The sequence below is a fragment of the Orcinus orca genome, chromosome 3 (assembly GCF_937001465.1).
Source record: "Orcinus orca chromosome 3, mOrcOrc1.1, whole genome shotgun sequence".
NCBI classification, from domain to species: domain Eukaryota; kingdom Metazoa; phylum Chordata; class Mammalia; order Artiodactyla; family Delphinidae; genus Orcinus; species Orcinus orca.
The window spans coordinates 3,881,514-3,907,361 of record NC_064561.1 but is presented as its reverse complement, the minus strand read 5'-3'; the positions used below and the strand labels follow the sequence as shown (position 1 = coordinate 3,907,361).

Genomic DNA, 25,848 nt, shown 5'->3' with positions numbered 1-25,848 from the left:
AGGAAACAGCCCCCAGTGGATGGATGACGATTGGATGGAAGGGCCCAGGCCAAAGTCCCTTTCTTCTCACTGAGCTCTTTGTGGGGGGGGGGGGTGCGCTAGGTACAGAGCGCCTAATCAGGGGCCTTTGAGGGACAAGGTGGATCTGGGCACTGAGGGATGCCCCATGAGAGAACGATTCTGTCGCAGGAACAGAGCGGGTATATGGAGGCTGTCACCTCTCACTGTCTCTAAGTCTGAAATGAGCACAAATTTTTTCTGTAAAGGGCCAAATACTCTATGTCTAGCTTTTGGGCTGCCAGGTGGTCTCTGCTCAGCCCTCCCTTGTAGAGCAAAAGCCGCCATAGACGGTACTCAATGAATGGGCGTGCCTGTGCCAATAAAACTTTATTTATAAAAACAAGTGGAGGACCGGATTTGGACTGAGGGCTGTAGGTTGCGGGGGCCTTGCCCTAAGTGGTTGCGGTATTCAACACCACGCACCCCTGGCCCAAATCTGATCGACCTCCCTTGAGGGGTCGGGTCTAAACATCACCTCTTTAGGATCCTGACATCCCATCTGACAGGTCTCTGAGACCACGGCTTACCCTCTGTCTCTGCCCTCCTTCTTGTCCTTTAGGACACATGTCAAAGCTGTATATAGGGTCCCTTACATTTCCATCATTTGCCTGCTTTCCTGAACTCTAAATTCCAGAGAAGCAGCGACCGTGTGCCCCTCTTCCTCAGCCACCTTCCAGGTCCTGGCACAGGGCGGTTGATATTGGCCACCTGATAAATGACTCAAACTCCAGGGCTGGGCACAGAGCCCAGCACCACATGGACCCCACCGCTCCATGTGGCCGCACGGTTGGGGATCCAGCCTGGTGTCTTAGCCCTGGCCTCAGTCCACGATGGCCTGTCCCGAACTGCCTCCCCATTTTATGACGTTTCAGAGAGCGCTGGGAACAGCGGGCCATCTATAGCCTTGCTGAGATCACCTGGGTCAGCCACTTGCACTGCTGTTGTCTGTGGCCCCCTCCTTGGGGCTGAGGACCGACCACGTCCGCCAGGCCCCAGGCAGGCTCAGAACATGCTGACTCACCTGGTCGATGTCACAGAGACTCCCCCGCAGCAATGGGGAAACTGAGTCCCGGTGGCTCTGTTGAGGGCGCTGGAAGCAGCATCTCTATGAAAGGGGGTCTGGGAAGTGGGGTGATGGTGGCAATGACTGGATGGAGATTTCAGGACACAGCACCCTGAAGGACACCCGTTCTGCAGAAGAAACACCGAGGCCCAGGGGGGCGCCCTGTCCACGGCCCCATGCTCCTGACTTCCCCCACGTCACTGTCTTGCACAGACACTCCAGGGCCCACCTATCCAGTAAGTATATCCCCTGGGTGCTGATGTCTCCTAAAGGCCCTCCTCTGGCCCTCGGCCCCATGTCCAGCCATGTACCTTCATATGGGGGGGATCGTGCTCAAAGCTGAGCTCCTGGCCTCTCCCCACCCCGAGCCTACCCATCTCAGGTCATGGCAAAAGCCATCTATCCAGATGCTCAGCGCAGCCCCCTCTGTCCTGGTCCCCAGCTCCCACCTCACCCTACGGTCTGTCCTCCTCTCAGTAGCCAGAGGGCGCCTGTGAGCAACTGTCAGGCCCCGCCCCTCCTCCTTGGCCCACAGCCCTCCAGGGTCCCACCTCCCTGGGGGTAAAAGCCCAAGTCCTCCCCGCGGCCCACAAGGCCCTGCACGGCCTGCCCCGTCCCCTCCCTGCCCTCCCCTCCTCCATGTCTCCCCCTCGCTCACTCTGCTCCTGACACACGGGCCTCCTCACTGTCCCTCCAAACATCCAGGCCCGGTGCTGCCCCAGGGCCTCTGCACGGGCCGTGTCCCAAGAAGTCCCCATGGCTCAACCTCTCATCTCCTTCAGGACTCCCAGTTCTTCACATCACAGCTGACATCCCATTTTACGTACTGTCTAACTCTCCCACTGGTGACACACCTACTGCTGTATCCCCAGTATTGGCTGGACAAGCGACACGGTCATGAATACGGGGGTCCCAGCCTCACCCCACTGTGGGAGACCCCACTGTCTCCCATATGCCCAGCGGCCGCCCACCACAAGATACGCTCCCCGGCTCAGATGTCACAAGAACTGGGTTGAGGCTGGGAGGGCCGGGGGAGAGGGTGGCCGCAGGCCCCTGACAAGCAAGGGGTGGGTCAGACGAAGAGGGTCCCTGACTGCCTCTGATGCTGGGGGCCTGTGTGGGGCCAAGCTTCAGATGTCCAGCTCAGGAAGGAAACTTCTTCCACCCTGGAGGCGGGGAGCAGGGGCTGCGGTGCCAGGCCGCGTGCCCCACCCCCCGCCCCGCCTCCGGGTAGGCTCCACGCCTGTTCCATCCTGGAGGGGGAGACCGGAGCCCACCCCTGCCGGAGAACGCCGACCGCCGACCGCCTTCCCGGCGCCCACTCAGAAAAGAAGACACTGCAAAGACCTGGAGCTGTAATTCGCAGTGCTCGCGAGCCTTTAATTCATTATGAACCTAGAGGCAGGGGAATTAGGCAAAAATACAGCGCGCATCCTTAATCTCAGGTGGGAAAAAAACCAGGGTGGGTGGGTTTGTTTTTTGCTTTCGCACACAGACACGGATGTTATCTTCGTGGGGGAAGTGTGCGTTCCCCTTTGCTGTGAGACCACCTGTCTGCACGAGTTGTCTGGGAACCCACGACCGACGGACGGGGTGCAGCAACCCAGAGGGACCGGCCACGGGGGCCGGCCCACCGCCCAACCCAGGGCCGCAGGGGCGTCTGCCCGCTTCCTTTTATTCTCTTTACAATATAAATAGCATTTTCAAACTACATATGAACACAGTGACAGCGCCCTGGGGCAGGGGCTGCTGCATGCAGAGGAAACCCAGACATTCCGCCGACTCCCCTGGCACCTCCCGCCCCACCCGCCCCTCCGGGTCACCTGCCCCCTCCCCATCAAGGAAGTTGCTCTCCACTTCCCTTACATGGTTCTCTCTGGCCTGGCAACCGTTAGAGCCTCTTTTTTTAAATTAAAAAAAGTTCTATACAAGCAAATGACGCCCTCAATCCCCCTACAGGGGACAGCGGGGCAGCTGAGAGGTGGGGGGCTAAGAAGCACGTTTTTGCCTGGAAACTCAACCCACAACCCTTACGAGGCAGATTTCCTCTGAGCTGAAAACGATTCCCTCGCGCTCTCTCTCTCCTGGACACACAAATCCACGCGTCACGGAGAGGATACAGGATGTGCCAGCCCCTCGGGTTCCGGGGAAGACCCCCTGCACACCTGGGCCGTAGCCGGACCCCCCGAGGACCGCCCACCCGAGGCCTCAGCTGGGGGATGGGTCTCCCGAGGGGAAGAAGCAAAAGATGGAGCCACCAGAGGAGAGAGCGTTTATTTTGCAAAAGGCCACGCAGACAAGGGGCAGGCCACCCAGGGAGCTGCCGGTCTCCTCCCATTGGGCGCTGGCGGCGGTGCCAGCCACCTGGGCCTTCTCGATCTCACGACTGGGAGAGAGTGAGTGACCAGGCGCCACCGTCCGGGATCCCTGGGTGCCCCCAGGCCTCACCGCAGCTACAGTGCATCCCCGCCACTCACAGACCAGCGAGACCAGAAAACACAACAAACGAAAAGACGAGCTGCCTTCATCTCCCGCAGCAATCTTGGTTCTGAGAAAAAGGACATTTTGTCTTGTTGTTTTTAAAGCCACAAATCTAGAAAACAACTTTGGGGCTTGTTTTTCCGTTTCTTTCCTTCTCTTCTTGCGTTTTTTTTAAACAATAGGTATTTATAGAAAGAACCTCACAAAGGTGATTTATGTACAGAAGTCACAATCTCAAAGGCTGCTCAGGAGGCAGGCAATGCAGTAGCACCTTTTCGAGAAGAAGAGCTTACGTGGTTTACGAATCTGGGTTGAGGGGGTGGCGCGTGCCCCCGCCGGCCCCCCAGAGCCCACGTGGCCCTGCTCCCTGAGTCCGGGGGCGCGTGTGGCGTCCTGCTCGCTCCTGTCGCCAAGGTAGCCTCTCGGGCCACGGAGGCGAGGACAGGGATTCACAGCAAGCAAATGCCTGGGCCCGCCGCGCCTGCCTTGCTGGGCCAAGGGGTCGCCGGGCGGCCGGCTGTCCTAGAATGGGGCTCCGGGCCAGCACTGCGCCTGCAGGAGGCTCTCCATGAAGGCCGGGTAGTCCGGGTTCCGCCCCGAGTCCTCCGCGGCGCGAGGGGTGCCCACCCGCGGGCGCTTGGCGGCCTTCACCTCTTCTCCCGAGAAGACATTTTCCTGCGGGGCCCCCGTGGTGACCGACTGCAGGAGATCAGACGGCACTGGGGTTAGTGCGGATGGGGTGCTGTGGCCTTTAGGTCTGTGTCCCCCCCCCAGAGTCCTGTGTTGAAGCCCTACCCTGCCACAGTGTGATGGTATCAGGAGGTGATGAGGTCATGAGGGTGCAGCCCTTGCGAATGGGATCAGTGCCCTTATAAAGGGGTCCCAGAGAGCTCTCTCTTGCTCTCTCTCTCCACCATGTGAGCACACCAGAAGGCAGGTGTCTGTAAGCCAGGATCCAGCCCTCACCAGGTGCCGAATCTGCTGATACCTTGATCTTGAACTTCCAGCCTCCAGGACTGTGAGAGATAGCTTGTTGTGTAAATTCCAGTCTGTAATATTTTGTTATCACAGCCGGAACAGACTGAAATACAGGCTCCGCTCGGGGGCCTGGCTGGAGGAGATGCCTGCCCTGCTGGGGGTCAAGGGCCCTGGGCTGCTGACCCTCAGCCAATGACAATGTTCTGAGAAACAACGCTCACTGAGTGAGCCCCCCATCAGGCAGAGGAGGGGCCCTAAGCTCCCAGTCACTGGCTCCCTAGCAGGACGGGCGCCCTGCCATCCACAGAGTGCAGGAGGCAAGGCCAGGGTGTATACAGGCCACTCGTCTGCCTGGCAGCTCCTGTCCGTCCCCCAAGGGAACCTGGCATCTGAGACCCCCACCAGCTCTGACTCAGCTCTTCCACCCATGGCCACAGCCCCCAATCCTCAAAACCTTGGATTAAACACAAAAGAAAGAAGACAGTGAAAGGCTGTGAGAAGAGGCCAGTCTCCCCTGTTCCTTTGTGCATTGCTGACCTGCAGCTGAGATCCATGTGCAGGCGCTTCTGTCTCCTCCTCGCCGGCCAGGCTGACCCTCCCATCCCAGACCAGGCAAAGGCCGAGGCAGGAGGTCAAGGCCACCTGACGGGTCACTCTCCCAGGCAGCAGCGCTCACCCCCACCCCCAGCCACTTACCAGCCGGGACCGGACCCTCTTGGGGAGCTCCTCGTCCAGGGTGAAGATGTCACCACGCTTCACTGTCAGCTGGGACCCATCCTCGAACTCCACCTGCCAAGGGGACACAGTTCAGCTTGCTGGCTGCTCAGCCTGGCTGGCTGAGGCCCGACACCCGCACTCTCACGGCCTGCTTGCCAGACAAGCCACGGGAAGCAGCACAGGGTCAGCAGCTATCATCTTTCCCGCTGGGATACGGGTGGTTTCTCGTCAAAGATTCCACCCCTTTCAATAATTTCTTTTCCACAATTACGGTGAGAAGCTCACAACCAACTTGGTTTTTAAAAAAAACAAGGGCACTGAATTGTACGCTTAAAAATTGGTTAAAACAGTAAATTTTATGTTATGTATGTTCTACCACACACACACACACACACACACACACACACACACACACACACACATCGGGAAGACACCTCCAAAGGGGATAATATTGGACAGTTGGACAACCTTCCAGCTTGTGCTGACCTTCTCAGTTAGTGGGCAAACACCATCATCCCCAGCAGGACCTCTTCGAGGGCCCCGCCCCAGCCCATCCCTGTACCTGGTAGACAGGACCCCCTCACCTGGTAGATGTGACTGGTCACAGAGGAAATGAACTTGGCCCTGTAGATGTTGCCATCAGTCCACCGGAGCTCAACAAACTCGCCCTCAGGTGGGGGACCCAGCCGGGCACAGTCTCTACTCTGTGGAAGGAAGGACAGGCGGGGGGTAAGGGGCGCCCTTGGCCGCGGTCACCGCGCTCGCCTGGGCTAAGAAAGGTCCCATCTGGTAGATTTTGCCACCAGGAAGAAGGCAGTGCTCTCAGCTTGAACTATCAAGGGGAGCTGTGGGCAGGTGCCGAGGCCGGGGGTGCCGTGGCCATCCCAGCCCTGGGGTATCGCCCGCCTGCAGGCATATCTAGACTGGCCTGGCTCTCTGCTGTTTCTACAGAAACAGGTGGCGCTTTCTAGCAGGGGCCCTACAGCCTGGGCCTGTCCATCAGGGACAATGGTGACCCTGGATGCAGGGGACCCCTGTGAGGGATCCGGCTACCTCCCTTCCTAAGGGCAACGCTTGCCCTGCGCCTGTACCCGCCCCTCGCCCCACCCACCGCCACTGGCCCTGCCCCCTTCGGCCCTGCGCTGCTCACCGTGATGCTCTCTGGGTACAGGTTATCGCTGTAAGACCCGTCGTCAAAGTTCACTTCGTAAAAGGTCTGCGTGGTGGTGCCGATGACGCGGCACCGGTAGTAAAGCCCGTTGCGGTTCTTGGTGATGACCACCTGCCCTAAGGACACGGCCCTCAGGATCTGGACCTGGAGGCGGAGGGGGTGTCAGAACACAGCGGGGCGGGTGGGCGGACAGGGAAACAGGGCGGAGGGCAGGAGGGCACTCACAGTGTGACCCCCCGACTTGTGCTTGAAGCAGGTGATGGAGACAACGTAGGGCCAGTCGTCTGGCTCCATGAGGACGCCAGCGGCGTGGGCGCAGGTCACGTGGAAGGAGGTGGAGCAGTGCTCGCAGGAGCACTGGATGCAGGCGCCCGACACCTTCTTCATCCGCTTCCGGCAGTACACACATTTCTGCGGGGACACGGCGGTGGGAATGGGGCTCTGGCCGGTGCCTCTGCCCCCGCCCCCGCCCCCGCCCCCTGGGGCTGGGAGGCCTCCTGCCGGGCCCCCAGGTCTGTCTCCTGGGAGTGACTCTGAGACCCAGGGCTGGAGTGCGGAGTCCCGGCAGCCGGCCTTGAGTGGAGGCATCCTGGGAGAGTCTTGACCGCGATGTAGAGCCCCCCACAAACCACCCCAGGCCCACCAACCCGGCCTGCAGCTGCCCCCCAGGAGCACTTCCAAGACTGGAATAGGCACCAACAATCACACAGTGAAACGTGATTCATCCATGAAAAGGAGAGAGGCACTGACACTCGCTACAACGTGGATGGACCCTGAGAACACGATGCTCAGCGAGAGAAGCCAGGCACAGAAGGACACACAGGGTGTGATTCCACTGATGGGAAACGTCCAGAACAGGCAGGTAGATCCACAGAGACAGCCAGTGCGTTAGGGGTTGTCAGGGGCTGAGGGAGGGAGATGGCAGTCACCCAATAGGGAGGGGGTTTCTTTCTGGGGTGATGGAATGTTCTGGAACTAGATAGAGGTGATGGTTGCCTAACTCTGTGAATGTAGTAAAAGAAAAATGTTCTCTTTAAAATGGGGGATTTTTTTTTTAAAGAAAATAAATATATAAATAAAATGGGGGATTTTATCTTAATTTTGAATGAGAGACGCTGCAGTGTAGCCCTTCATAAGGAGGGGCAGAGGGCCCACACCGTGGGAACGCCCTGCCTGGGTGACCTGCTCTGCTGGGCATCAGCTCCCAGGCCGCCGATGTGCACCTACGCCCACGCCCTGCCACCACTCAGCAACCACCAGCCCGTCACTCTGGGCGTTTAATAAGCGGGCCTTCACCGCTTTGTAAACCGCATTCAAAAGCCAGAGAAGCCCCACAGCAAAGGCGCTGCAGGAGTGCTGCCCGGCGCCAATCGATGGCAATGATATCTCATTATTAAACCGTCGATGCCTGATTCTCCAGCCGGCCCGCGGGGACAGGTGCAGAAGCACAACACGGCCCTTGAGGACTGTGCTCTGCGTGGCTCCACGGGGAGCGGAAGGTGGAGCACAGCTGCCCTGGCGACCGGGCCGCGACCCCACAGCCGAGGCCCGGGAGAAACCTGACAGCCAGGCCTGACACGCAGCTCGTTCAATCCAGCCTCCGGGGGCAGCTCATTATTCCGAGTTTACACGTCATGAGGAATACAGGCCAGGCCCCCATCGGGCCATTTATCAAGGGCTGAGCTCAGGGCTGCCTTAAGGGTGAGTCCCGTGTCTGGGACTCCCTCACTGGAGGCAGTGAGGCGGGGGTGGGGATGGGGGGTGGTACAGGGTGGGGTGTGGACATTGGTGGAGAACAGTGGCCAAGAGGAGGCCAAGGGCTGCGGCTGGGTGTGCCATTAGCCATGGAGGCCGCAAGGCACCATGTCCTATGTCTCCGGCCTCCCCTCTTCCCCACCGGCCCCTGCCATCATCCCTCACTGCCTGCCTGCCAGCCCACCCTCCCTCCCATCAGGATGTGACACCGGCCTCTACACCTCACGGCAGGGCCAACGAGAGGGCAGAGCTGGTTCAGGGCACCCGCCCCGGCAGCCTCGCAACCTGACCTGGCCTGGTGAGAGGGTGAGCACGAGGCTCAGGCCGCCGGCAGGCTGGGGCCACCCCCGCTCACCAGGACCAGTGGCCAGGGAGTCACGGGGACAGACAGTTGGGCGGGTGACCAGGCGTGACCGTCCCCGAGCCTGCGGCCTGCACATGCCCCAGGGAGGCAGGCGGGCGCCGGGCACGCAGGAGTTAACCACCGGCTTCCGTGCGAGGCTCCATTAGGCAGTACAAGCGAGCCTCGTGTAAAAGGATTTTTAATTCATCGTTACAAGTGCTGGTAAGGAAGAGGCTGCAAGCTGGAAATGTCAGATGGTCCATAACGTGTCTGGGAGGGAGGCTCTATCACGGCAGAGCGCACCGCACCATCACTCCACCTGAATAATGAGGCCTTTCCCGCCCGTGCTCCTGGAGGAATCACCCGCAGGCGCCAGCCTCTTCCTAACGCCCGTCCTTGCTGGGCGGGGCTGGCGCTGGCCCCAGTGCCCCCCGTTTCCTGACCAAGCCCCGTCCGTCCCCTCCCACACGGCTCCAGCTGGCTGCCCACTCAGCCCTGCCCGGGGGCCCCGCACCTGTGGGCTCCGCAGTCGGTGTCTCTGTGCCTTCGCTGGGACTCCCCGCTGGGTTCAGTGCCCGCAGCCCCATTTCTTTGCCTCCTGCCCACTAGAGGCCTAGAGGAGCGTCACTAGCCAGGCCTGCCCCAGGCAGCTGGGAAATAAACCAGGCAGGAAAAGCAGCCAGGATGCTGTCCATACCCCTGGGCCAAGGACCCAGCTCCCAGATGCCACAAGACACATCCCATCACCCACATGTCCCCCACACGGCCACCTGCAAACTCACAGGTGGTGATGACCTGAGAGCACATGCTGGTGCTCAGATGGCATGATCAGCGCTTTCTGTTGTGGCCCAGCTGATGCTCCCCACACAGGGGACTGTTAGCAGCCCCATTTTACGGAGGGGAAGGCTGAGGCACAGAGAGGTCAAGGAATCTGTCCAGTGTCACACAACTGGCTGGTGGCCAAGCTGGGAAGGGAAGCCAGTGTTTGCTCACTGTCTGCCTACTGCCCACTGAGCCAAAGGCTCTCCCAGATGGGGGAGGGGTGTGTGTGTGACCAGCAAGAGCAGGAGGCGTGAGCCTTGCAAGACCACACCTGCCCAAGGATGGCTGTGCTCCTTAGAGGGGCCAGTGATGGTACTCCTACAACTTAGGAGCAAAAAAGCCACCAGCCCAGTTCAAAAATAGGCAAAGGACTTGAATCGACGTTTCCCTAAAGAAAACATATAGAGGGGGCTTCCCTGGTGGCGCAGTGGTTAAGAATCCGCCTGCCAATGCAGGGAACACGGCTTCGAGCGCTGTCCGGGAAGATCTCACATGCCACGGAGCAGCTAAGCCTGTACGCCACAACTACTGAGCCTGCGCTCTAGAGCCCGTGAGCCACAACTACTGAGCTTGCATGCCACAACTACTGAAGCCCGTGCACCTAGAGCCCGTGCTCCGCAAGGAGAAGCCCATGCACCACAATGAAGAGCAGCCCGTTTGCTGCAGCTAGAGAAAGCCTGTGCGCAGCAACGAAGACCCAACGTAGCCAAAAATAAATAAATTTAAAAAGAAAGAAAACATACAGATGTCCAACAGGTACACGAACAGATGTCAACATCACTTAATCATCAGGGAAATGCAAATCAAAACCACCTGTTAGAATGTCTATCATCAAGAAGACAAGAAGTATTGTTGAGGACAGAAAGAAAAGGGAACCCACATGCACTGTTGGTGGGAATGTAAATTGGTGTAGCTGCTGTGGAGAACAGTATGGTGGTTCCTCAAAAAATTAAAAATAGAACTACCATACCATCTGGCAATTTCACTCCTGAGTTTTTGTCTGAAGGAAAAAAAATCACTATCTTGAAAAGACACCTACACCCCCATGTTCACTGCAGCATCGTTTACAATAGCCAAGACCTGGAAGCAACCGAAGTGTCCCTCGACAGAAAACGGATAAAGAAAATGAGATGCAGAAATACAATGGAATATTACTCAGCTATGAAAGAGAAGGCAATCCTGCCATCTGCAGCAATGTGAATGGATGCTGGGAACATTCTGCTCCGTGAAAAAAGCCAGACACACAAGGACCCATGCTGCGTGGTTCCACTTCCACGAGGCATAGGAGACAAACTCACAGAAGCAGACAGCAGAGCGATGGTCGCAAGGGTGGGGGAGGGGAAACAGGGAGCTGCCGTTTAACGTGTGAGAAGTTTCAGTTAGGCATGATGAAGACATTCTAGAGCCCTGCTCGATGACCACTGTAACTGGATTGGGTACTTAAAATTCTTTTTGGCGGCATATCGCAGGTTAGGCAAGAAAGAACTGGGCAGAGTGCGGGTGGCTTCCTCTGTGTGAAAAGCTGGAAATAGAGACGGGGAGGGGCGCCCTGCTTTTCTCCGGGTACCCCCATGGCTATTCAAAGAGTAACTGCTGGCCAAACTGAAATCGCGACTTCTGCTTCCCTGGCAGCTACCCTGCATCCCTGGGGCCTAGGGACTCTCCAGGGCCCCTACCAGCTTCCACCGCTGCTCGGGGATGGCGCTGATGTCCACGGGGTGGCGCTCCATCACGTTCAGGAACCGCACTTCCGGGACGGCGATGGCGCAGATCACGTGGATCCACCTGGGGGGGCGGAGCGGGTGGGGTCAGGGGTCACAGGTGCGCTCCGTCCCCTTGGGGTCATCTCACGATTGTGCGCACCGGCTGGCCAGGCCAAGGGGACCTCGTCTGCTCCTGCCGGTCCGGCCCCCGCCCCGAATCGCCCCTCAGGACACCCCAGGAGGAGAGTCCCTTCTAACGCACCTCCTGTCAGTCGTCATCTGCAGGGCGCCTCCCCGGAGGTTGCACAGGCAGCACTCCTACAGGGACCAGACAACAGACAGGTGAGGGGTGTGCAGGGCGGCGCCGCCCGCCTGCTGCTCTGGGACCTGCTCCGTCCCCCGCCCACGGTCCTTACATTTCAAACTAGCGGCCACAGGAAGCGATGGGCCGAGAGAGTGCGTCGGGCTTCACCCGAGACCCAGGGAGGTGAGGCCGCCAGCCCAAGGTCACCCTGCGGGATCGGGCGAGCCCGGGGCCCAGGACCGGCTCCCCCACGGGCCGCGCCGGCTTTCAGAGCACCACCCCAGCTGCAGGGGCGAGTTACCGCAGTCCAGGCGTGGGCCGCGCACCGGGAACACGTCCAGCCCTCGTTGACCAGCTCTGGGCGGATGCCGTAACAACCTGGAAGACAGGGGCCAGTGCATCTGTCACCGTGGCTGCCCGTGGGCTGCACGGAGCCCCCTCCCTCCCGCCCCCCCCCCCCCGGGCGGGGTGAAGGGCGGCTGCGGCATTGAGGGTAATTGTGCTCACCAACCGCTCTACCTCAATCCGGGCCACTGCACACAGAGCCGGAGAAAGTCTGGAAACTGACGCGGGGAAGGAGAGCTGGCCCCCAAGCGGGAGCCCTGCCGGGTCTGGAGGCTCAGCCTGGCCCTCGCCCCCCACCCCAGTCTGGGAGGCTCGCCCAGGCTCTTCTGAGCTGAGAGAGAGGAAGGTGGCCGAGCGGTGGTGTGAGATGCAAGGTGGGCCTCGGGGAGCCCTGAGTTCAGAGCAGCAGAGCTGGGCCCAGAGTCCACTGTTTCCAAAAGCGCAGCCGGAGGCTCTGGGTTACCAAGGTGTTGGCTTTGGGATGTGGTCCGGGTTTACAGTCGCAGAGGGAGCATGGGGGAGGGGGCATGGAGGAGGGGCGGAGGACCATGCCTCAGAGCAAGGGCAGAAGGCACAGCCTGCCCCAGGACCCTGCCTCACCCGGGGTCACTGCCCAGCAGTCCTGCGGGGACCCTGAGCCAGCCGGGGCTCGCTACCCACCAAACGGGCTCTGTGGGCTAGAGGGGCCATTGGCCAGTGCTGAGAGGTCCCTGGGGAAAGGACAGGGAGAAAGCAAGGCAGCGGGAAGGGGGCACCTGAGGGACGGCAAGCTACCCGAGAGCCCACACCTGGCCCCCTGCTCCATCCCCTGGGGCCCTCAGCCAAGGTCAGGCCTGGGGGTGTCCCCCTCTGTCTTGGTGCCAGGGCTCAAGGAAGATGCCTGTGCTGTGGACTCTGCCTCCCAAGGGCAATGAGGGAGGCTCCTCTCCCCCTGCGTGGCTGGACCTCAGGCCCCTCGAGAGCGGCAGGGTGGTGAGCTTGGCTGCTGCCCACCCCCTCCCCCCCAACCCCGACCCCGGGGGGCCCGTCTGCCCAGGAGCACGTCTCACAGCCGGGCCCGGCCGGGCAGAGCAGACGGGTTCCCAGCCAAGAGACAGAGTGAGCTCCGGGCAGGCCTCTGCAGGGCGGGCGCTGGACAGAGATGTACACACGCAAAATTAAGCGGCTCCAGGAAGCTTTCTCCCTGTCCTGGGAGCTTAATCTCACATTTGCTGCCCCCTCCCACCCAAGAAGGGGACAGACATCCATCTTCCTGTCTCAGGCTATGGTTGGGCCTTCAGGGTTTGGGGGAGGGTAGTCACCGATGGCAGAGATAAATCCGACCCCTGAACCACTCTAGAACCTCAGCTCTACCATCAGTTCCAACTCCGGCCCCAAAGTGTGGAGTTTAAAAGCGTCACAGCCCCTGACAGGTACCTGATCTCCTGCGGCCTCCCAGGCCCTGGGCGGGGAGGGCAGGCCTCGGTGGAACCTCCCAGAAGGAGGCTGACCAGGCAGTCCTGCCTTGGCCAGGGGGAAGGGCAGGACACCTGCCCCCAAAGGTCAAGACCCCCACCCCATGACGCCAGGTCCCGCTATAGGCCCGAAGCAGCAGCCAGAGGAAGGGGCGAGGGTGGCCGTCTCGGGAGGGTGAAGCGGGGCTGTGTGGTGGACCCCTCGGCTCTCCCCCATCCCCAGCACTCACTGGCATGGACCTGCAGGCAGCACTTAGCACAGGAGATCAGCAGGCTGGTCCCGTCGTCGCCGATGTAGGAATTGGCGGGGAGCGGCTCTGTGTTCTCCCCGCTGGAGGTGAAGCACATCTCGGGGATCAGCGGTCGCGTCTTCTGACCGCTTTTGGAAGGCGGTGTGGCCGAGGGGCCCTCCCCAAGGGAGGCCTGGGGAGTCTCCTTCTCGATCTGTAGGGACTACAGGAGGAGGGCCGCCATCAGTGGAGAGCCCAGCGTGGGGCGGGCAGGGACCCCTGACATCCTTGAGTCTATCCTCCGCCCCTCCGTCCCCAAGCAGCACACCCCAGGCTGCTCTTTGCCGCACTAGCACCCCTACCAGGACACCTGCAACTGCCCCACCATGGGTGTCCCTGACGTACCCTCCCAGCCCCCAACCCTGCTTCAGAAGCCCCCGAGAGATCCTCCCCAAAGGCAGTCAGACTCTGTCCCATCCACCCAGAAGCCCTCCCACTTAGGGTTACTTGCAGACAGCACAGACACTGCCCTGCTGCCCTCATCCCTCTCGCCCTCATCCCACTGCCCCTGGCTCGCTCTGCTCCGGGCACGCGGGCCCCCTCACGGTTCCTCCCAAACACCAGGCATGGTCCTGCCCCGGGGCCTTTGTATGTGCCGTTCCCACTGCCTGGGGCGCTCAGATCTCTGCTCACATAACCAGCGGCCCCCAGGCCTTCCTTGCTCTGTCTGTCCTCGTGGTCCTGACCATCACCTGATGCCGTGTTATCTGTGTATCTATGTGGGGCGTTCTCCCCACCTGTGACTCACACGTGCCCCATGACGGCTGTACCCCAGTCCCCCCAAATCCAATCAGATGAAGAGACTGTGATGAAAACATCCTGCCCATGGCACCGGGATCCAGCAACCCTGGGCCTGTCACAGGGTGGTGGGGCTCCCAGACGAGCCTCCCCAGCACCCAGTGATGGAAGGACTCTGACCAGCTCAGGGCATAAGGAAAGAGGCCACCAGAGACCACTGGCCTGATGCACTGTGTGTGTGTGGTGGTGGGGCCCTGGGGCGCCCCATGTGGCAACTTGGATTAGGGGACCGGCTGGTTTCCAAACAGGCAGAATGTCCAGCCACAGCCCTTCCCATGATATGGGACAAGCGAAGCCTGGTCCCCGACTCTGAGGGCTCCGGACTGCGGAAGCGGCAGCCCCGCAAGGCCCGCTGATACCGTGGACGTGATTAAGCTGAGTCACAATGCTTCACTTAGCAACCGGGATTAAGGAGATTCGCCTCTTAAGCCAGTGTTCCCAGTGATGACTTCCAGCGGCGCTGAGGAGGGGCGTGCCTAGAGAAGACGTCTGTCTGGACGTTTTGTCTTACTTGTTTCCACGACCAGATGTTGGCTCACTTAGGGACCACAGATCCTGGTAGCTCTGAGTGGCAGAGCCCTCGAGATGGGTGTGCTGCCCTCAGCATGGGGCACAGAGCTCAGCTAGCTCAGCTAATACGTGGAAGATGCCAGGCACTAGGCTGGAAGCCGGGGACCCCAAAACAAGTGAGACCCGGCCCTGTCCTCCAAGGGCTGATAAACAGAGGGCAGGAGCAAGAGCAGAGGCGGATGGGGGAAGCTGGGGGGCATGCCAGAGTCAGCTTGGGATAGCAGGTCCAGGAAGGCTTCCTGGAAGAGGTGGCAGCTGGGTGGAATCAAAGAGTGAACAGAAATCCATCTGGCAAGGGAAAGGCCTGGGTGGGCGTGTGGGAGATGCTGGGGGACAGCACGGAGCATGCTATGTGTGCGTGCGGGGGCAGATATCACAGGAGAGGATGGCTGTGGGGCATGTGCAGAGGCCGGGGGCCGTGGTGAGCCTGGCGGGCTTTCCAGCTGGGCCCTGCGTGGCTGTGGTGAGGTGCTAACAGGAAGGGCAGGAGGCAGGCAGTGGTCAGGGCTGGGGGAGGGGGACACGGCAGGAAACTGGTTAAGGAGGAAACCGGGAGGACGTGGTGGTGGATGGTACAGGGCAGAGTGCGGGGAAAGGCCACGATCACAACTTGGAAACTCAGGACAGAGCTGGCGGCCGCGTGGCGCCAGGCCATGCGTGTGTCTTCGCCCAGCCCCAGCCCCCCACCGCCAGCCCCCGTTCACCACGCAGGCGCCTACCTGGACCCACCCCCGGGCCCCCTGCCTGCGCTGCCCCCTGGGCTGGGCTGAGGGCCTCTCAGAGAACAGCCATCTGAGATGCTTCCTTGCACTCTCATCCTCTTTGAGGCACATTGATAAATTACCTTCCAATGAAACGCAGACCCTGGGCTCTCTCCCCGCAGCCCTCACAGGGGCCTTCCGTCGGGCTCTCCACCGAGCCCGCTGTGGCTCCAACAGCAAATGGGTCCTTGGTCCCCATCACCCTCCCTTCAGGGGGAAGGGACTCCCTTCAGGCAGAGCGAGCCCTGGCGCCACCGGGAGCAGGCGGATGCTGCCCGGCCCGGCATGGCCTGGGGGTCCCTCAGCACCGGCTCACCTGGCTGTACGGGTAGAAGAGGGTGCAGATGGCACAGTAGGGCTCCGTCAGGGCGGCTGCCGCGTTGAACTTCCTCTCAGCCTGGAAGCTGGCCGCCTTGTTCTTCCACTGCAGGGACAGCAAAGACCTCAAGGCCTCGGGGTCACCCACGTCCTCGTCCCCAGAGAAAGGGAAGGCTTCTGGAGTAAAGTGGGAGGGGGGAGGAGCTTCAGCACCCAGGGCCCCACCCCACCCAGTGCGCGCTCGAGGGGATGGGTCCCCGCTTCTCGGCCCCTGAGCCCCTCCGCAGGGAGGTGCCCTGGCCCCCCTCAGCTCAGGGCTGATCCCATCTGGGGACAGGAGATGGGATGGTCAGGCCTTGGCAGGTCAGGCACAGACTCCCCTGGGAGTCGGGCAGGGGCACTGCTGCCCCAATGTCCTGTAAGATGGAGGCCACTGACAGATGTCCCTCCCATCACCTGTCACCGGGCTGGCCTCCGCCGGCCTCGACTCCCAGCTCACTGTCCGCAATCCCCCACATCCCATTCCTGCACTTCCTGAGGACACAGGGGTGCCATCTGCCCTGGCATCAGCGTCAGCAGTCCCCAGGAACCTGCCCAAGGAGCAGGGTCCTCATCCCCGGGGCCCCAACCTTCCCAGCAGCTGGGCCAGCATGGCTGGTACCACAGCCGTCCCAGCTGTAAGGCCAGAGGCTGCCTCAATGCACGGGGACCCTGGGGCCACATCTGATCTCCAGAGAGGCCCCTCCTGCTCCCAGAGCTCCAGCCCAAGACCCCCTTCTAGAACCCTCCGCGTCCTCGCCCTCAAATTAGGTTCAGAATCAAAGAAGCCACCCAGGCACTTTTCACACTCCGCGTGCGTCTTAAACGGAAGGCTGAAGCGGAAGATGATAAATGGGCTTAGCAGGATTTCTGCACGTAAGACAATCACTCCGACTTTCAGCCGAGTGTTAAATAGAAGCTTCTCCGTCTCTGCCCCTCCAGCTCCAGTGCCACCGCCTCTTATTCCAACTTCTCCCAGGCGCACGCTGGGTTCAGGCAGGCAGGGTCACTTCTGTTGGGACTGGCCGCTCCCCAGTCCGGCGCTGACTTTCCCTGAGGGCAGCTTGGCCTCAGGTCAGAGATCAGAGCCCGGAGCATCGTGAGTCACAGGTGTCTGCGGGGTGACGGCCAAGGGCGAGGTTTCCTCTGTTCTCGAAGCAGCTTCTCCCACTTCGGGGTCACGCGGCCCTGTCTCCGGTGCAGGGAGCGCAGGGCCAGGACGTCTCTGCTGGAAATGGACTTGGAAATGGGCCAGTTCCGGGCCCCATGCTGCTCCATGATCCTCTAACTCTGAATCCATTTCTCAAGTCTCTCCCTGGGGGATGTGGCCGGCACCTCTACCATCGTTCGTTGCTGCCCTCTGGAAACGCTCTGCGCCAGGCATCCAAACAGATCCCGAGGCTGTGAGAGGATGAGGTGTGGTCCTCGCTCACCTGGAGGGCCAGGAAGGGACACAAACGCACAAGGGCCACGGCAAGTGTGCTGGGGGTCGTGGGCAGGAGCCTCTGCTGACGGCATCTTCTCGGTTCTCACAGGATAAGGAGGGGGCAGAGGTTACCACGGAGACTGTGAAAGCATCGCACCAGGAGCTCTGGGTGACAACTGGCCTCGGCGTTCCCGGCATTCCCAGCACCCACCGTGTGCCTGGCACCAGGCCACACGCTTCACAGGCCTCAGCCCCGTGCACCTCCCTGGCAGGACCCCTTGAGGGGGGCCAGAAGACCCCATTTTACAGATGGGAAAACCGAGTCACAGAAAGGCAAATGGCACCATGGTCCCCGGCTCCGGGCAGTGGGCTGGGGTGTGAGCCCAGGTGGCTGCACCTGCCCCTCAGAGGCCCCACTCGACATCTGAGGCCCTGGGCCCAGTAGAGCAAGCGCCCCCGGGGAAGTGGAGCAAACAAGGGCAGGGCAGAGGCCTGGGGGCAGCCGGGCCTGACCTCGGGAGCTGTGGGCTGGGCAGGGGGGCACCTCGGCCCCACAGCATTTGGGGAGGGTCTGAGGCTGTGCCGGGGAGGGGTCTGCAGACCCAACCTCGGCTGGGGTTGGCGGGAGTGAGCAAGCCGGGCGGGTGGCAGAGGAAGGCAGGGCAGGGGCGCAGCAGAGCCAGGGGCACCATTGCTCACCCTCGTCACTTGAGGCCTCCTGCTTGACCACAGACAGCGGGGACCGGGTGGGTGGCCTGCCCAGAGGGTGGCGCCGGCTCTTCTTGATCTCCATCTTCAACTTGGAAAAGGTCGACGGAGCCTAAAATGGCACAGGAGGCCTCTGTGGGAGCAGCTCTGGGGCCGGAAGTAGAGGCGGTGGAGCCCAGCTCAGAGGAACCCCAGTGTCCTTAGTCAGGGGCAAAAGACCCCAGGAAGCGGGCAGCCAACACCCACAGTGGTTTCTTTTCTTTTTTTTTTTTAATATTCATTTGTTTATTTGGCTGTGCCAGGTCCTCGATGTGGCACGTGGGATCTAGTTCCCTGACCAGGGATCAAACCTGGGCCCCCTGCCTTGGGAACGCAGTTTTAACCACTGGACCGCCAGGGAAGTTCCCCCAACGGTGGTTTCTAAACCACGTACGTGCCGTTGGCCTCCGGGACAGGATCCACAGGGGCCGTTTGGACGAGCGGGGCTGTGGCCAGCACGTGGGGCAGGGGGACCCCCGGCCCCAGGGACCCACTGCCCCCTACCTGTACCTCGCCGGCTCCGCTCTCCTCCTCGGGCCCCGTCAGCTCCATGGGGGCCACCTGCTCCTTCCAGGTGGGGCCCTTCTGGGCAAAGTGCTCAGAGGCCTGCTGGCAGGACACGCGGCCCTTGTCGCCTGCCGCCGGGCCGGGCCGCGGCACCACGAACAGCATGGGGATGATGGGGCGCGGCTTCACCTCTGGCTCCTCGCTGGGTGCTTCGGGGGGCACCACGTTGAGAGGCGGTGGCGGGGGGTTCTCCTCGGCGGCCTCAGGGCCGGTGGCCGGTGCCGGGATCTCTAGCAGGGGCACCTCTTCGGTGGGGAACTGGGTGGGCGGGGGCGGCGGCAGCTGGGGCATGAGCGGGTGGTGGAGGTGCAGAGGGCCATAGCTCTTCTTCTTCCGGTCGCTCTTGGCCTTGGCTGGCCGCAGCTTGCCCCTCCCGTCCTCTGTGGGGACAGAAGAGAGATGAGTCAGAGGCGGGGGCCGGGGCACCCCAGGGGCCAGTGGCCAGGCATCCCCTACGAGCCCCCCAGCCCGAGCGGGAGCCGGCTGCACTAGTTGAGGGCCCCTTCTGGCCCAGACAGGCCTTCCCCCAAGGAACCCGGGCTTCGGGCAGTTGTCACTGCTGCCAGGTCCCCCTGCCAGGTGGCCGAGCCCTGGAGCAGCAGCACCCTGGCCTCAAGAGTCCTGCCACACGCTCAGAGCACCTTCTGGAATGAGCACGGGGCGCCGAGGCGAGCTGTCGGAAAGCAGCTGGGAAGAGACCGGCTCTGAACATCCTTTCTGAGGGGAGGGGGGAGGAGGTGGGATGCATTTTCTTTTCATGTGTCTGAGTTTCCTTTATTTCTACAGTAAACGCACACGGTTTGTGGAATTTTTAAAAAGCAAAACCTTAAACAACAAACCACAAACAAGTGGTTCTACTTGTGTGAAACAGAAGTGCCAGAGGGGCCTGCAGGGCCCGGAAGACGCGAGGGCCGGCGCTGCGGGGCTTCCTGACAGGTGACGGGGTGGGGAGGGAGGTGGACAGGGAGTGTCTTCAGCAGCATCTTAATTCAGGACCACAGCGGGCGTGCAGCTCGTCAAATAAACGGAGATGGGCGGTGTGGTTGGAGGGGTCATGGCCCCCAAAGACGCCCACACTGTAGCCCCGGGACCTGTGCATGCGGAACCTGACATGGCAGCAGGGATTCTGCAGATGAGGTTGAGCTGAGGATCCCGAGGCGGACCCCACGTACTAACAGGGATCCTTAAAAGCAGGGGATCCAGCTGGGGCCAGGGGAGCCGTGACTACGGAAGAAGCCAGAGAGATGCGGCACTGCTGGCTGTGAGGATGGAGGACGGGGCCGAGAGCCAGGGATGCGGCACCTCTAGAAGCTGGAAAAGGCAGGGAATGACTCTCCCCTGGAGCCTCCAGAGGAGCCAGCCCTGCCCATGCCTGGATTTTAGTCCAGTGGGACCCATGTCGGACTCCTGACCCCTAGAAATGTCGGAGAATAAGACTTGCTTTCAGCCACTGGGTCTCTGTGGTCACATCACACAGCCACTGGGGATGCATGCGGGCGGGGGGCTCCACGAGGCCTGCTGTGCTCAGGGCGAGGTGTGCACAGCCTCAGGGATGCCCGCCCACAAGGACCAGCGGCTCAGAGCACAGCCTTCGGGCCTTCCCTGCCCACCTGGAGAATGGGCACACGAGCTCAGGCCCTCACTGCCTGTCCCGGGTCCCCACAGGCTCAGGACGTCACATGAGGTGTGACAGCAGCTGATACCAGGGGACGTACTGGTCATCCTACTGATGGTACCCGTGAACCGTTGGTTCCAATGCGTCACAGTCTGGGTCTCTGAGGGCCGGGAAAGTAAGGACAACTCGCAGAAAAGCAGTGGTCCCTCTCCCGGCTAAACCTGTTACCACGTGACACGTGACAGGGTCTGCTGGTCCCCGCGGCATCCACACTTACCTCTTACTATAAAAACCTGTCCGTGTTTCACCCCCGTCCCTCAGCCAAAGATAACGACACAGGTGGGATGATGCTCCCAAGGGCAAGGCCATCACTTAGTCCTTGACCGGCCCTGACCCAGGAAGGGGTCAAGCAAGGGCCCTCCCTCCCTTCCTCCAGGCAGATCCCCGGCCCTGAGCGCTAGGAGGGAGCCGACCCCCACCCGCGGCCCCCACTAGGCAAGCTGCAGAGGCTTGAGCCAGCCTGGCCTTCGTGGAGGGGCCCCTCTGGTCGCTGCAGCCCGCAGGGTCCTGAGCAGGCAGCCGAGCTTTTCAAGAGAGGCTCAGAGGAGGGTGCGCTTGCCAGCGCCCCCCATGCCCTCTGGCCCTGAGCCTTCCAAGGGCAAGGGTGCAGTCAGGATCCCTCCTGTGCCTTTGCCCACCTGGAGGAGCCCAGCACGCTCCCCAGGACCCCCCAACTGACAGCACCCCAGGAACAGTTATCCGGCAGAGGAAAGGAAACGGGCATTCCGCAGACAAAGCTGCTTCTCCTCTGCAGATGCTGGACTTGGATGGTCCTGGCCACTAAAGGTCACCTCCCTGTCCCAGGAGACGTGGGAGAGGGGGGATGGGGGGGCGCTGAAAGGTGGGGGGCGGGGAGAGGTGTGGGGTAAACACTGCTCATAAGGTTTGGTGACAGCAGCCCAGCCCCAGGAGGTGACCAAGGGCCCAGGAGATCAGGCTCCTTCCTGCCGCTTCTACTGATTCATAGAAACGGCACTGAGGCAGCCCAGAGCCCCGTTCTGACACGGCAGCAGGGACTTCCGGAGAAACGGCTTTGTTCTCTAAGGAAATCCACTATGCCCTCCTCCCTGACAGCGCGGCCACCCGAATGGAAGTCCAACGACGGCCTCCCGGGCCTCAGGACAGCAGAGCCTGCGAGCTGCCCCAGCTCCAGATGCTGCTGGGGAAGGACACGTCCCCGGCTCCTTCCTCACAGCCACTAGGCCCTGGGAAGCTGACGGGGGCGCACCCAGAGGACCCTGTTAGGGGACAAGCCCAAGGGCACTAGGGACGCTGCGGGGCCCGGGCCCCGTCTGTCCTCACGCCGTGGGGACCACCGCAGGCCTAGGGCAGGCAGGCCGCACTTGGAAAGCCCCTTGGTTGGCCCGCCTGAAGGAGCCTCGAAATGGAGCTGGAACGGTGGCTCGGACCCGAGCCGGGTCCCTCCCCAGCACACAGGGCCTCTCACCACCCCCGGTGTGCAAGGGGGCGCAGAATGGCAGGGAACCCCTCTGCCCCAGCAGGGTTGCTGAGGCCCGTCTGGCACTTGTTTTTCGCGGGGAGGCACAGCCAAGAATCCCCCCACTGCCGACGGATGTTACAGCCGCGCCAGCTTCCGGGGCCCCCATGCCTCCTCTCCCACCAAAGTTCTCCCAGGGGAGAGCAGGGGGCGCAGGGCTGCTGCCTGGTTTAGGGACCCTGCCCTGCCTGGCCCAGCCAGCCCGCATCCCTCCTGAGCGGAGCCCAGGCCAGGCCAGGGGACTGTGGCGTGAGTGTCAATGCCCCGCCCAGCCTGCTGCTCACTGCTGGGTGCAGCCGCCCCGGGTCTTGTCCTAAAGCCGTCAAAAAAGGTGCGTGAGGGAGGGGGAAGTGACCCAGGGCGGCTGCACACCCATCCCCGGCCCTGCTCTGCCCTGCGGGGGACCACGTACTCTGGGACCAGCCCTCCTGGGGCCCTGCCACTGCCCCTGCCACCCCCAGCTCCAGAGCTGCCAGAAGGGACAGTGGCCGTGCTTGGCCAGAGCTGGCCAGGGCCAGGCAGGAGGAGGGAGCCCTTGCGGTCCCAGCAAGCCAGGTGGACACGGGCTGCCTTCCCGCCAGGACCAGGGCTTGCTGTGCCGGAGGCTGCTGATCCCATCCTGGGCCAGGCCACAGGGCAGCTGCTCTTGCAGACCCCTGGCAGTGGGAGCTGGTGGGACCTGGCAGCCAGGAGGGGAAGCAGCCCCCCTCCCCAGGCCAAGGGACCCGCAGCCAGCCGGGCCCCCTCCTGCCCCTGTAGGGTCCGGGCACCTCCATCCTGCCCGCCTCCGCCTACTCCAGTCAGGGAGCTTCCTACGTGAGCAGCGGCGGCAAGCACACACCCTCCCGACGCAAACCTAAAACAAAATGTCCTGTCCTCGCGCCCGAACGCCCCTCACACTCACAGCTCTGAGGGGCAGGAAGCTGGCGTTAAAGGGAATCTAGAAACCACTTTAACGTCTTCCACTCGTTCCCCAGACGTGTTTGCTGTCACCCCCGACTGTGAGCACTTATTTATTTGATGCATTCAGAGCGATCTTCCTCCAAGGGCTTGAGGGACAGCCCCCGACTGGGGCGTGTGGCTCCCCAGCTGTGGCAGCCTCCTTCTGTCCCCTGAAGGGACCCCTTCCCCTCTAGAGGGGCTGATGTTCCGGGAGATGTCCCAACACCCCAACTCCTCCTTCTTGGGAACCAGGCTCTGGAGTGGAACAGGGACGGGGTGTCTGGAAAAGGGAAGCAGCCGGCCGTGAGCAGAGGTGCCTCCTTGGGAACATCCCCGCTCTGCCTGGGGTCCACAGCCACGTGACACTGAGCCCACCACAGAGCACGGAGCCTGCAGGCCTTTTGGAGAAGCCCTGGGGGTCCTGGGCTGAGGCCCTGGAAGGGGGACAGAGTGGCTGCAGATGCCAGGAAGGAGGGCACACATCCTGCAGGGTTTGGTCTACAGCAGCATGTTTTACTCTCAGTGGACACAGAGACCACCCCCCACCCCGCCCCGTTTAGGTAACAATCTGCTTAGAAAAGGGAAAACCGGAGAGGAACCAGGCCTTCGCCATGCGTGAGCCTGCGGCCACCTCTTGGGATCCCGAGACACCGAGGCACAGTGTCCCTGTGACGGGGCCGGGTCCAAGCAGGGGGTGACGGGGCATGGGGGTGCGGCTGTCTCTATAAACAGTCGATCGGTTTGGGCGAAGGTTCATTTTAACGCAACTCAATTAACGAAAAGAGAGCCATTATTCCTTTGCTAAGCAGTTGGGTAAACAGTGCGGCTACTCTCGCTGGCTGCCCTGCATCCGGCCTCAGGCCGGCAGCCCCTTGCGCCTGCTCGAAAGGGAGGAGAGATGCCCGTGGTCGCAAGGCATCCTTCCCACCCTTCCCAGGAGGGGTCCCGCTAAAACCCTTGTCTCTCAGGACTGTCTGAACTGGTCGGGCCCAGGAGCCCCCGCCCTGGCTGGCCCCCGACGGGCTGACTCCGCTCCTGGGAAAAGCCGCTTCGGGCTGAAGCCAAGACCCTTGGGACAGGCGTCCTTCCCACAGGCCCTGAGCGGGGTGTGCGTCCTCTCCTTTTACCCTCCAACAACCCCACTGGCCTGCCGAGGCGGCGTCCAGGGCCCGGTCCCCAGATTTCAACCTGGACTCTTTATTTCCACCTGCTTTTTCTCCCACTTACCCCGCCCCCGTGAGAGCACCGATGCCCCCTGGCAACTTTACAAGGTGCCACCTGGGGCGGCCCGGGTGCAGAGCCCAGCCTGTTCCTGCCCCGCCCCACGCAGCCCACCCTGGGGCAGGGCGGTCACCACCCCAGTCCTTGCCAGTCACACCAGGGACACCTGCCGAGTCTCCCAACCTCTTGGGCCAGAACCCCAACCTAGCCATGTCAACAACCACTGTCCTAACCTCCCTACAGCTCACCTCCACGGCCTCTGGAGTCAGATGCAAACGCCTCACCTGTTGATGGGACTCGGGGCCCTGGATCCCGGAGCCCACAGCAGAGGGTCCATCATTCATTCACCCACCGCAGCCCATGCTCTGACTCGCCCCACGGAACTGGGGCCCGGAGCACTCACGACACAGGCACAGAGCCGGAAGGACCACGTGCCCCTCCCAGCTGCAGACCACCCGCTCCGAGGGAGCCCCTCTTGGTTTTGGCACGTTTACTCTGTTACAGGCTAAACTGTGTCCCCCAGATTCCTATGTAGAAGTCCTAACCCTGGGGCCTCAGAATGCAGCCACATTTGGAAATAGTCATTGCTAATGTCATGAGTTAATAAGATGAGGTCATTAGCGTGGGCCCTCATCCAATGTGACCGGTGTCCTTCTGAAAGGCAAAATGCAGACAGACTGGCACACAGGGAGAGGCCGTGTGAGCGTGAAGGTGGCCGTCTACGAGCCAAGGAGAGAAGCCTGGAACAGACCCTCCCTCGCGGTCTCAGAAGGAACCAGCCTTGCCCACACCCTGACCTCGGACTTCCGGCCTCCAGACCGAGAGACAATGAACCTCGGTTCCTGAAGCCCTGTGTCGGGTACTTTGTCGCACGGCAGCCCCAGCAGATTCGGATGCTTCCCTAAACAGTCCAGTGTCTGCCTGGCGTGTTTTCTGAACTTTAAGTAAACGGGACATGGGGCGTGGGTGCCCGTGTGACATTTGGGGCTGCATGTGAGGGTCGCCCCGGGGAAGAGCAGTGGCCTTCACTGCAGCCCCGGACAGTGTCCTTGCTCCTGCCTGCAAGCTGGCCGGTCACGTAGCCCTGACCTCTCCTGACCCCTCTTCCTTGGGCCTTGCTCCCTCCGGCTGCATCGAAATCAACATCCCCCAAGGCCGCTGGCCAGCACCTTTGCAGGGAGCCCCCCTAACACATGCAGCCCCGTATATGTTACAGCTCCTCCTTGTCTTTCAAAAACGTCTCTTAATTTTCTCCATAAAGGTCTTTTATCTTCTGTTAGATCTGCTCCAGCCTGCATCACCCTCTGGATGCTCTCATTATAGGTAGGATTTTCTTCAAAACCATGTGTTCTGTGAACACCCACATGTGACAAGTGTGGGGCGGCTCTGTGTGTCCAGCCCATTTCTGGCAACTCCGCTAGCTCCCTGCGTCACCAGGCCTCAGCCTCTGGGTCCATTTCCACGGGGTGATTGTGCCTGCGCACAGACTGTGCCGACGCACACCCCCTCCCCGCCCCCCGCCGCCTGAGTCTTGCCTCCCCGGACTGTCCAGACCCTCCCGTGTGGACCGGGCTGTTTCGTGATGCCCACCAGGCAAGTGTCATGCCAGGCTGTCTGGGACAGGCCAGCACGCAATTTACCCAGGAAACTTTCCAGTCTTCCCTGCCTCCAGCTCCTGGGGGCCCCGCAGGGACACCCCCCCTTCCAGCCCGTGGGAACATCAGGGGCATGCGCCTGCCCCTCTCGGTGCCTGGTGGAATGCCACATCATCTGGGACACCAGCCACGAGCACCCCGGGGA

General features: G+C 61.5%; 1 protein-coding gene across 3 annotated transcripts in view; it reads right to left on the bottom strand.

Annotated features, from left to right (window-relative positions):
• Window positions 1–2,477: 2,477 nt before the first annotated feature.
• The window catches only part of KDM4B (lysine demethylase 4B), a 131,184-nt gene continuing 107,813 nt past the window's right edge, over window positions 2,478–25,848 (bottom strand). For all 3 annotated transcript variants that reach the window (XM_033400861.2, XM_033400862.2, XM_033400869.2), the window contains 12 exons: window positions 18,650–19,092; window positions 18,098–18,218; window positions 15,932–16,110; window positions 13,427–13,649; window positions 11,699–11,775; window positions 11,356–11,411; window positions 11,067–11,175; window positions 6,696–6,881; window positions 6,450–6,614; window positions 5,884–6,003; window positions 5,279–5,371; window positions 2,478–4,303 (listed from right to left, as the gene is read on the bottom strand). In XM_033400861.2, the coding sequence (XP_033256752.2) occupies window positions 4,127–4,303; window positions 5,279–5,371; window positions 5,884–6,003; window positions 6,450–6,614; window positions 6,696–6,881; window positions 11,067–11,175; window positions 11,356–11,411; window positions 11,699–11,775; window positions 13,427–13,649; window positions 15,932–16,110; window positions 18,098–18,218; window positions 18,650–19,092 (1,949 nt within the window). In that variant the 3' untranslated portion in view covers window positions 2,478–4,126. The remainder of the gene's footprint in view (window positions 4,304–5,278; window positions 5,372–5,883; window positions 6,004–6,449; window positions 6,615–6,695; window positions 6,882–11,066; window positions 11,176–11,355; window positions 11,412–11,698; window positions 11,776–13,426; window positions 13,650–15,931; window positions 16,111–18,097; window positions 18,219–18,649; window positions 19,093–25,848) is intronic.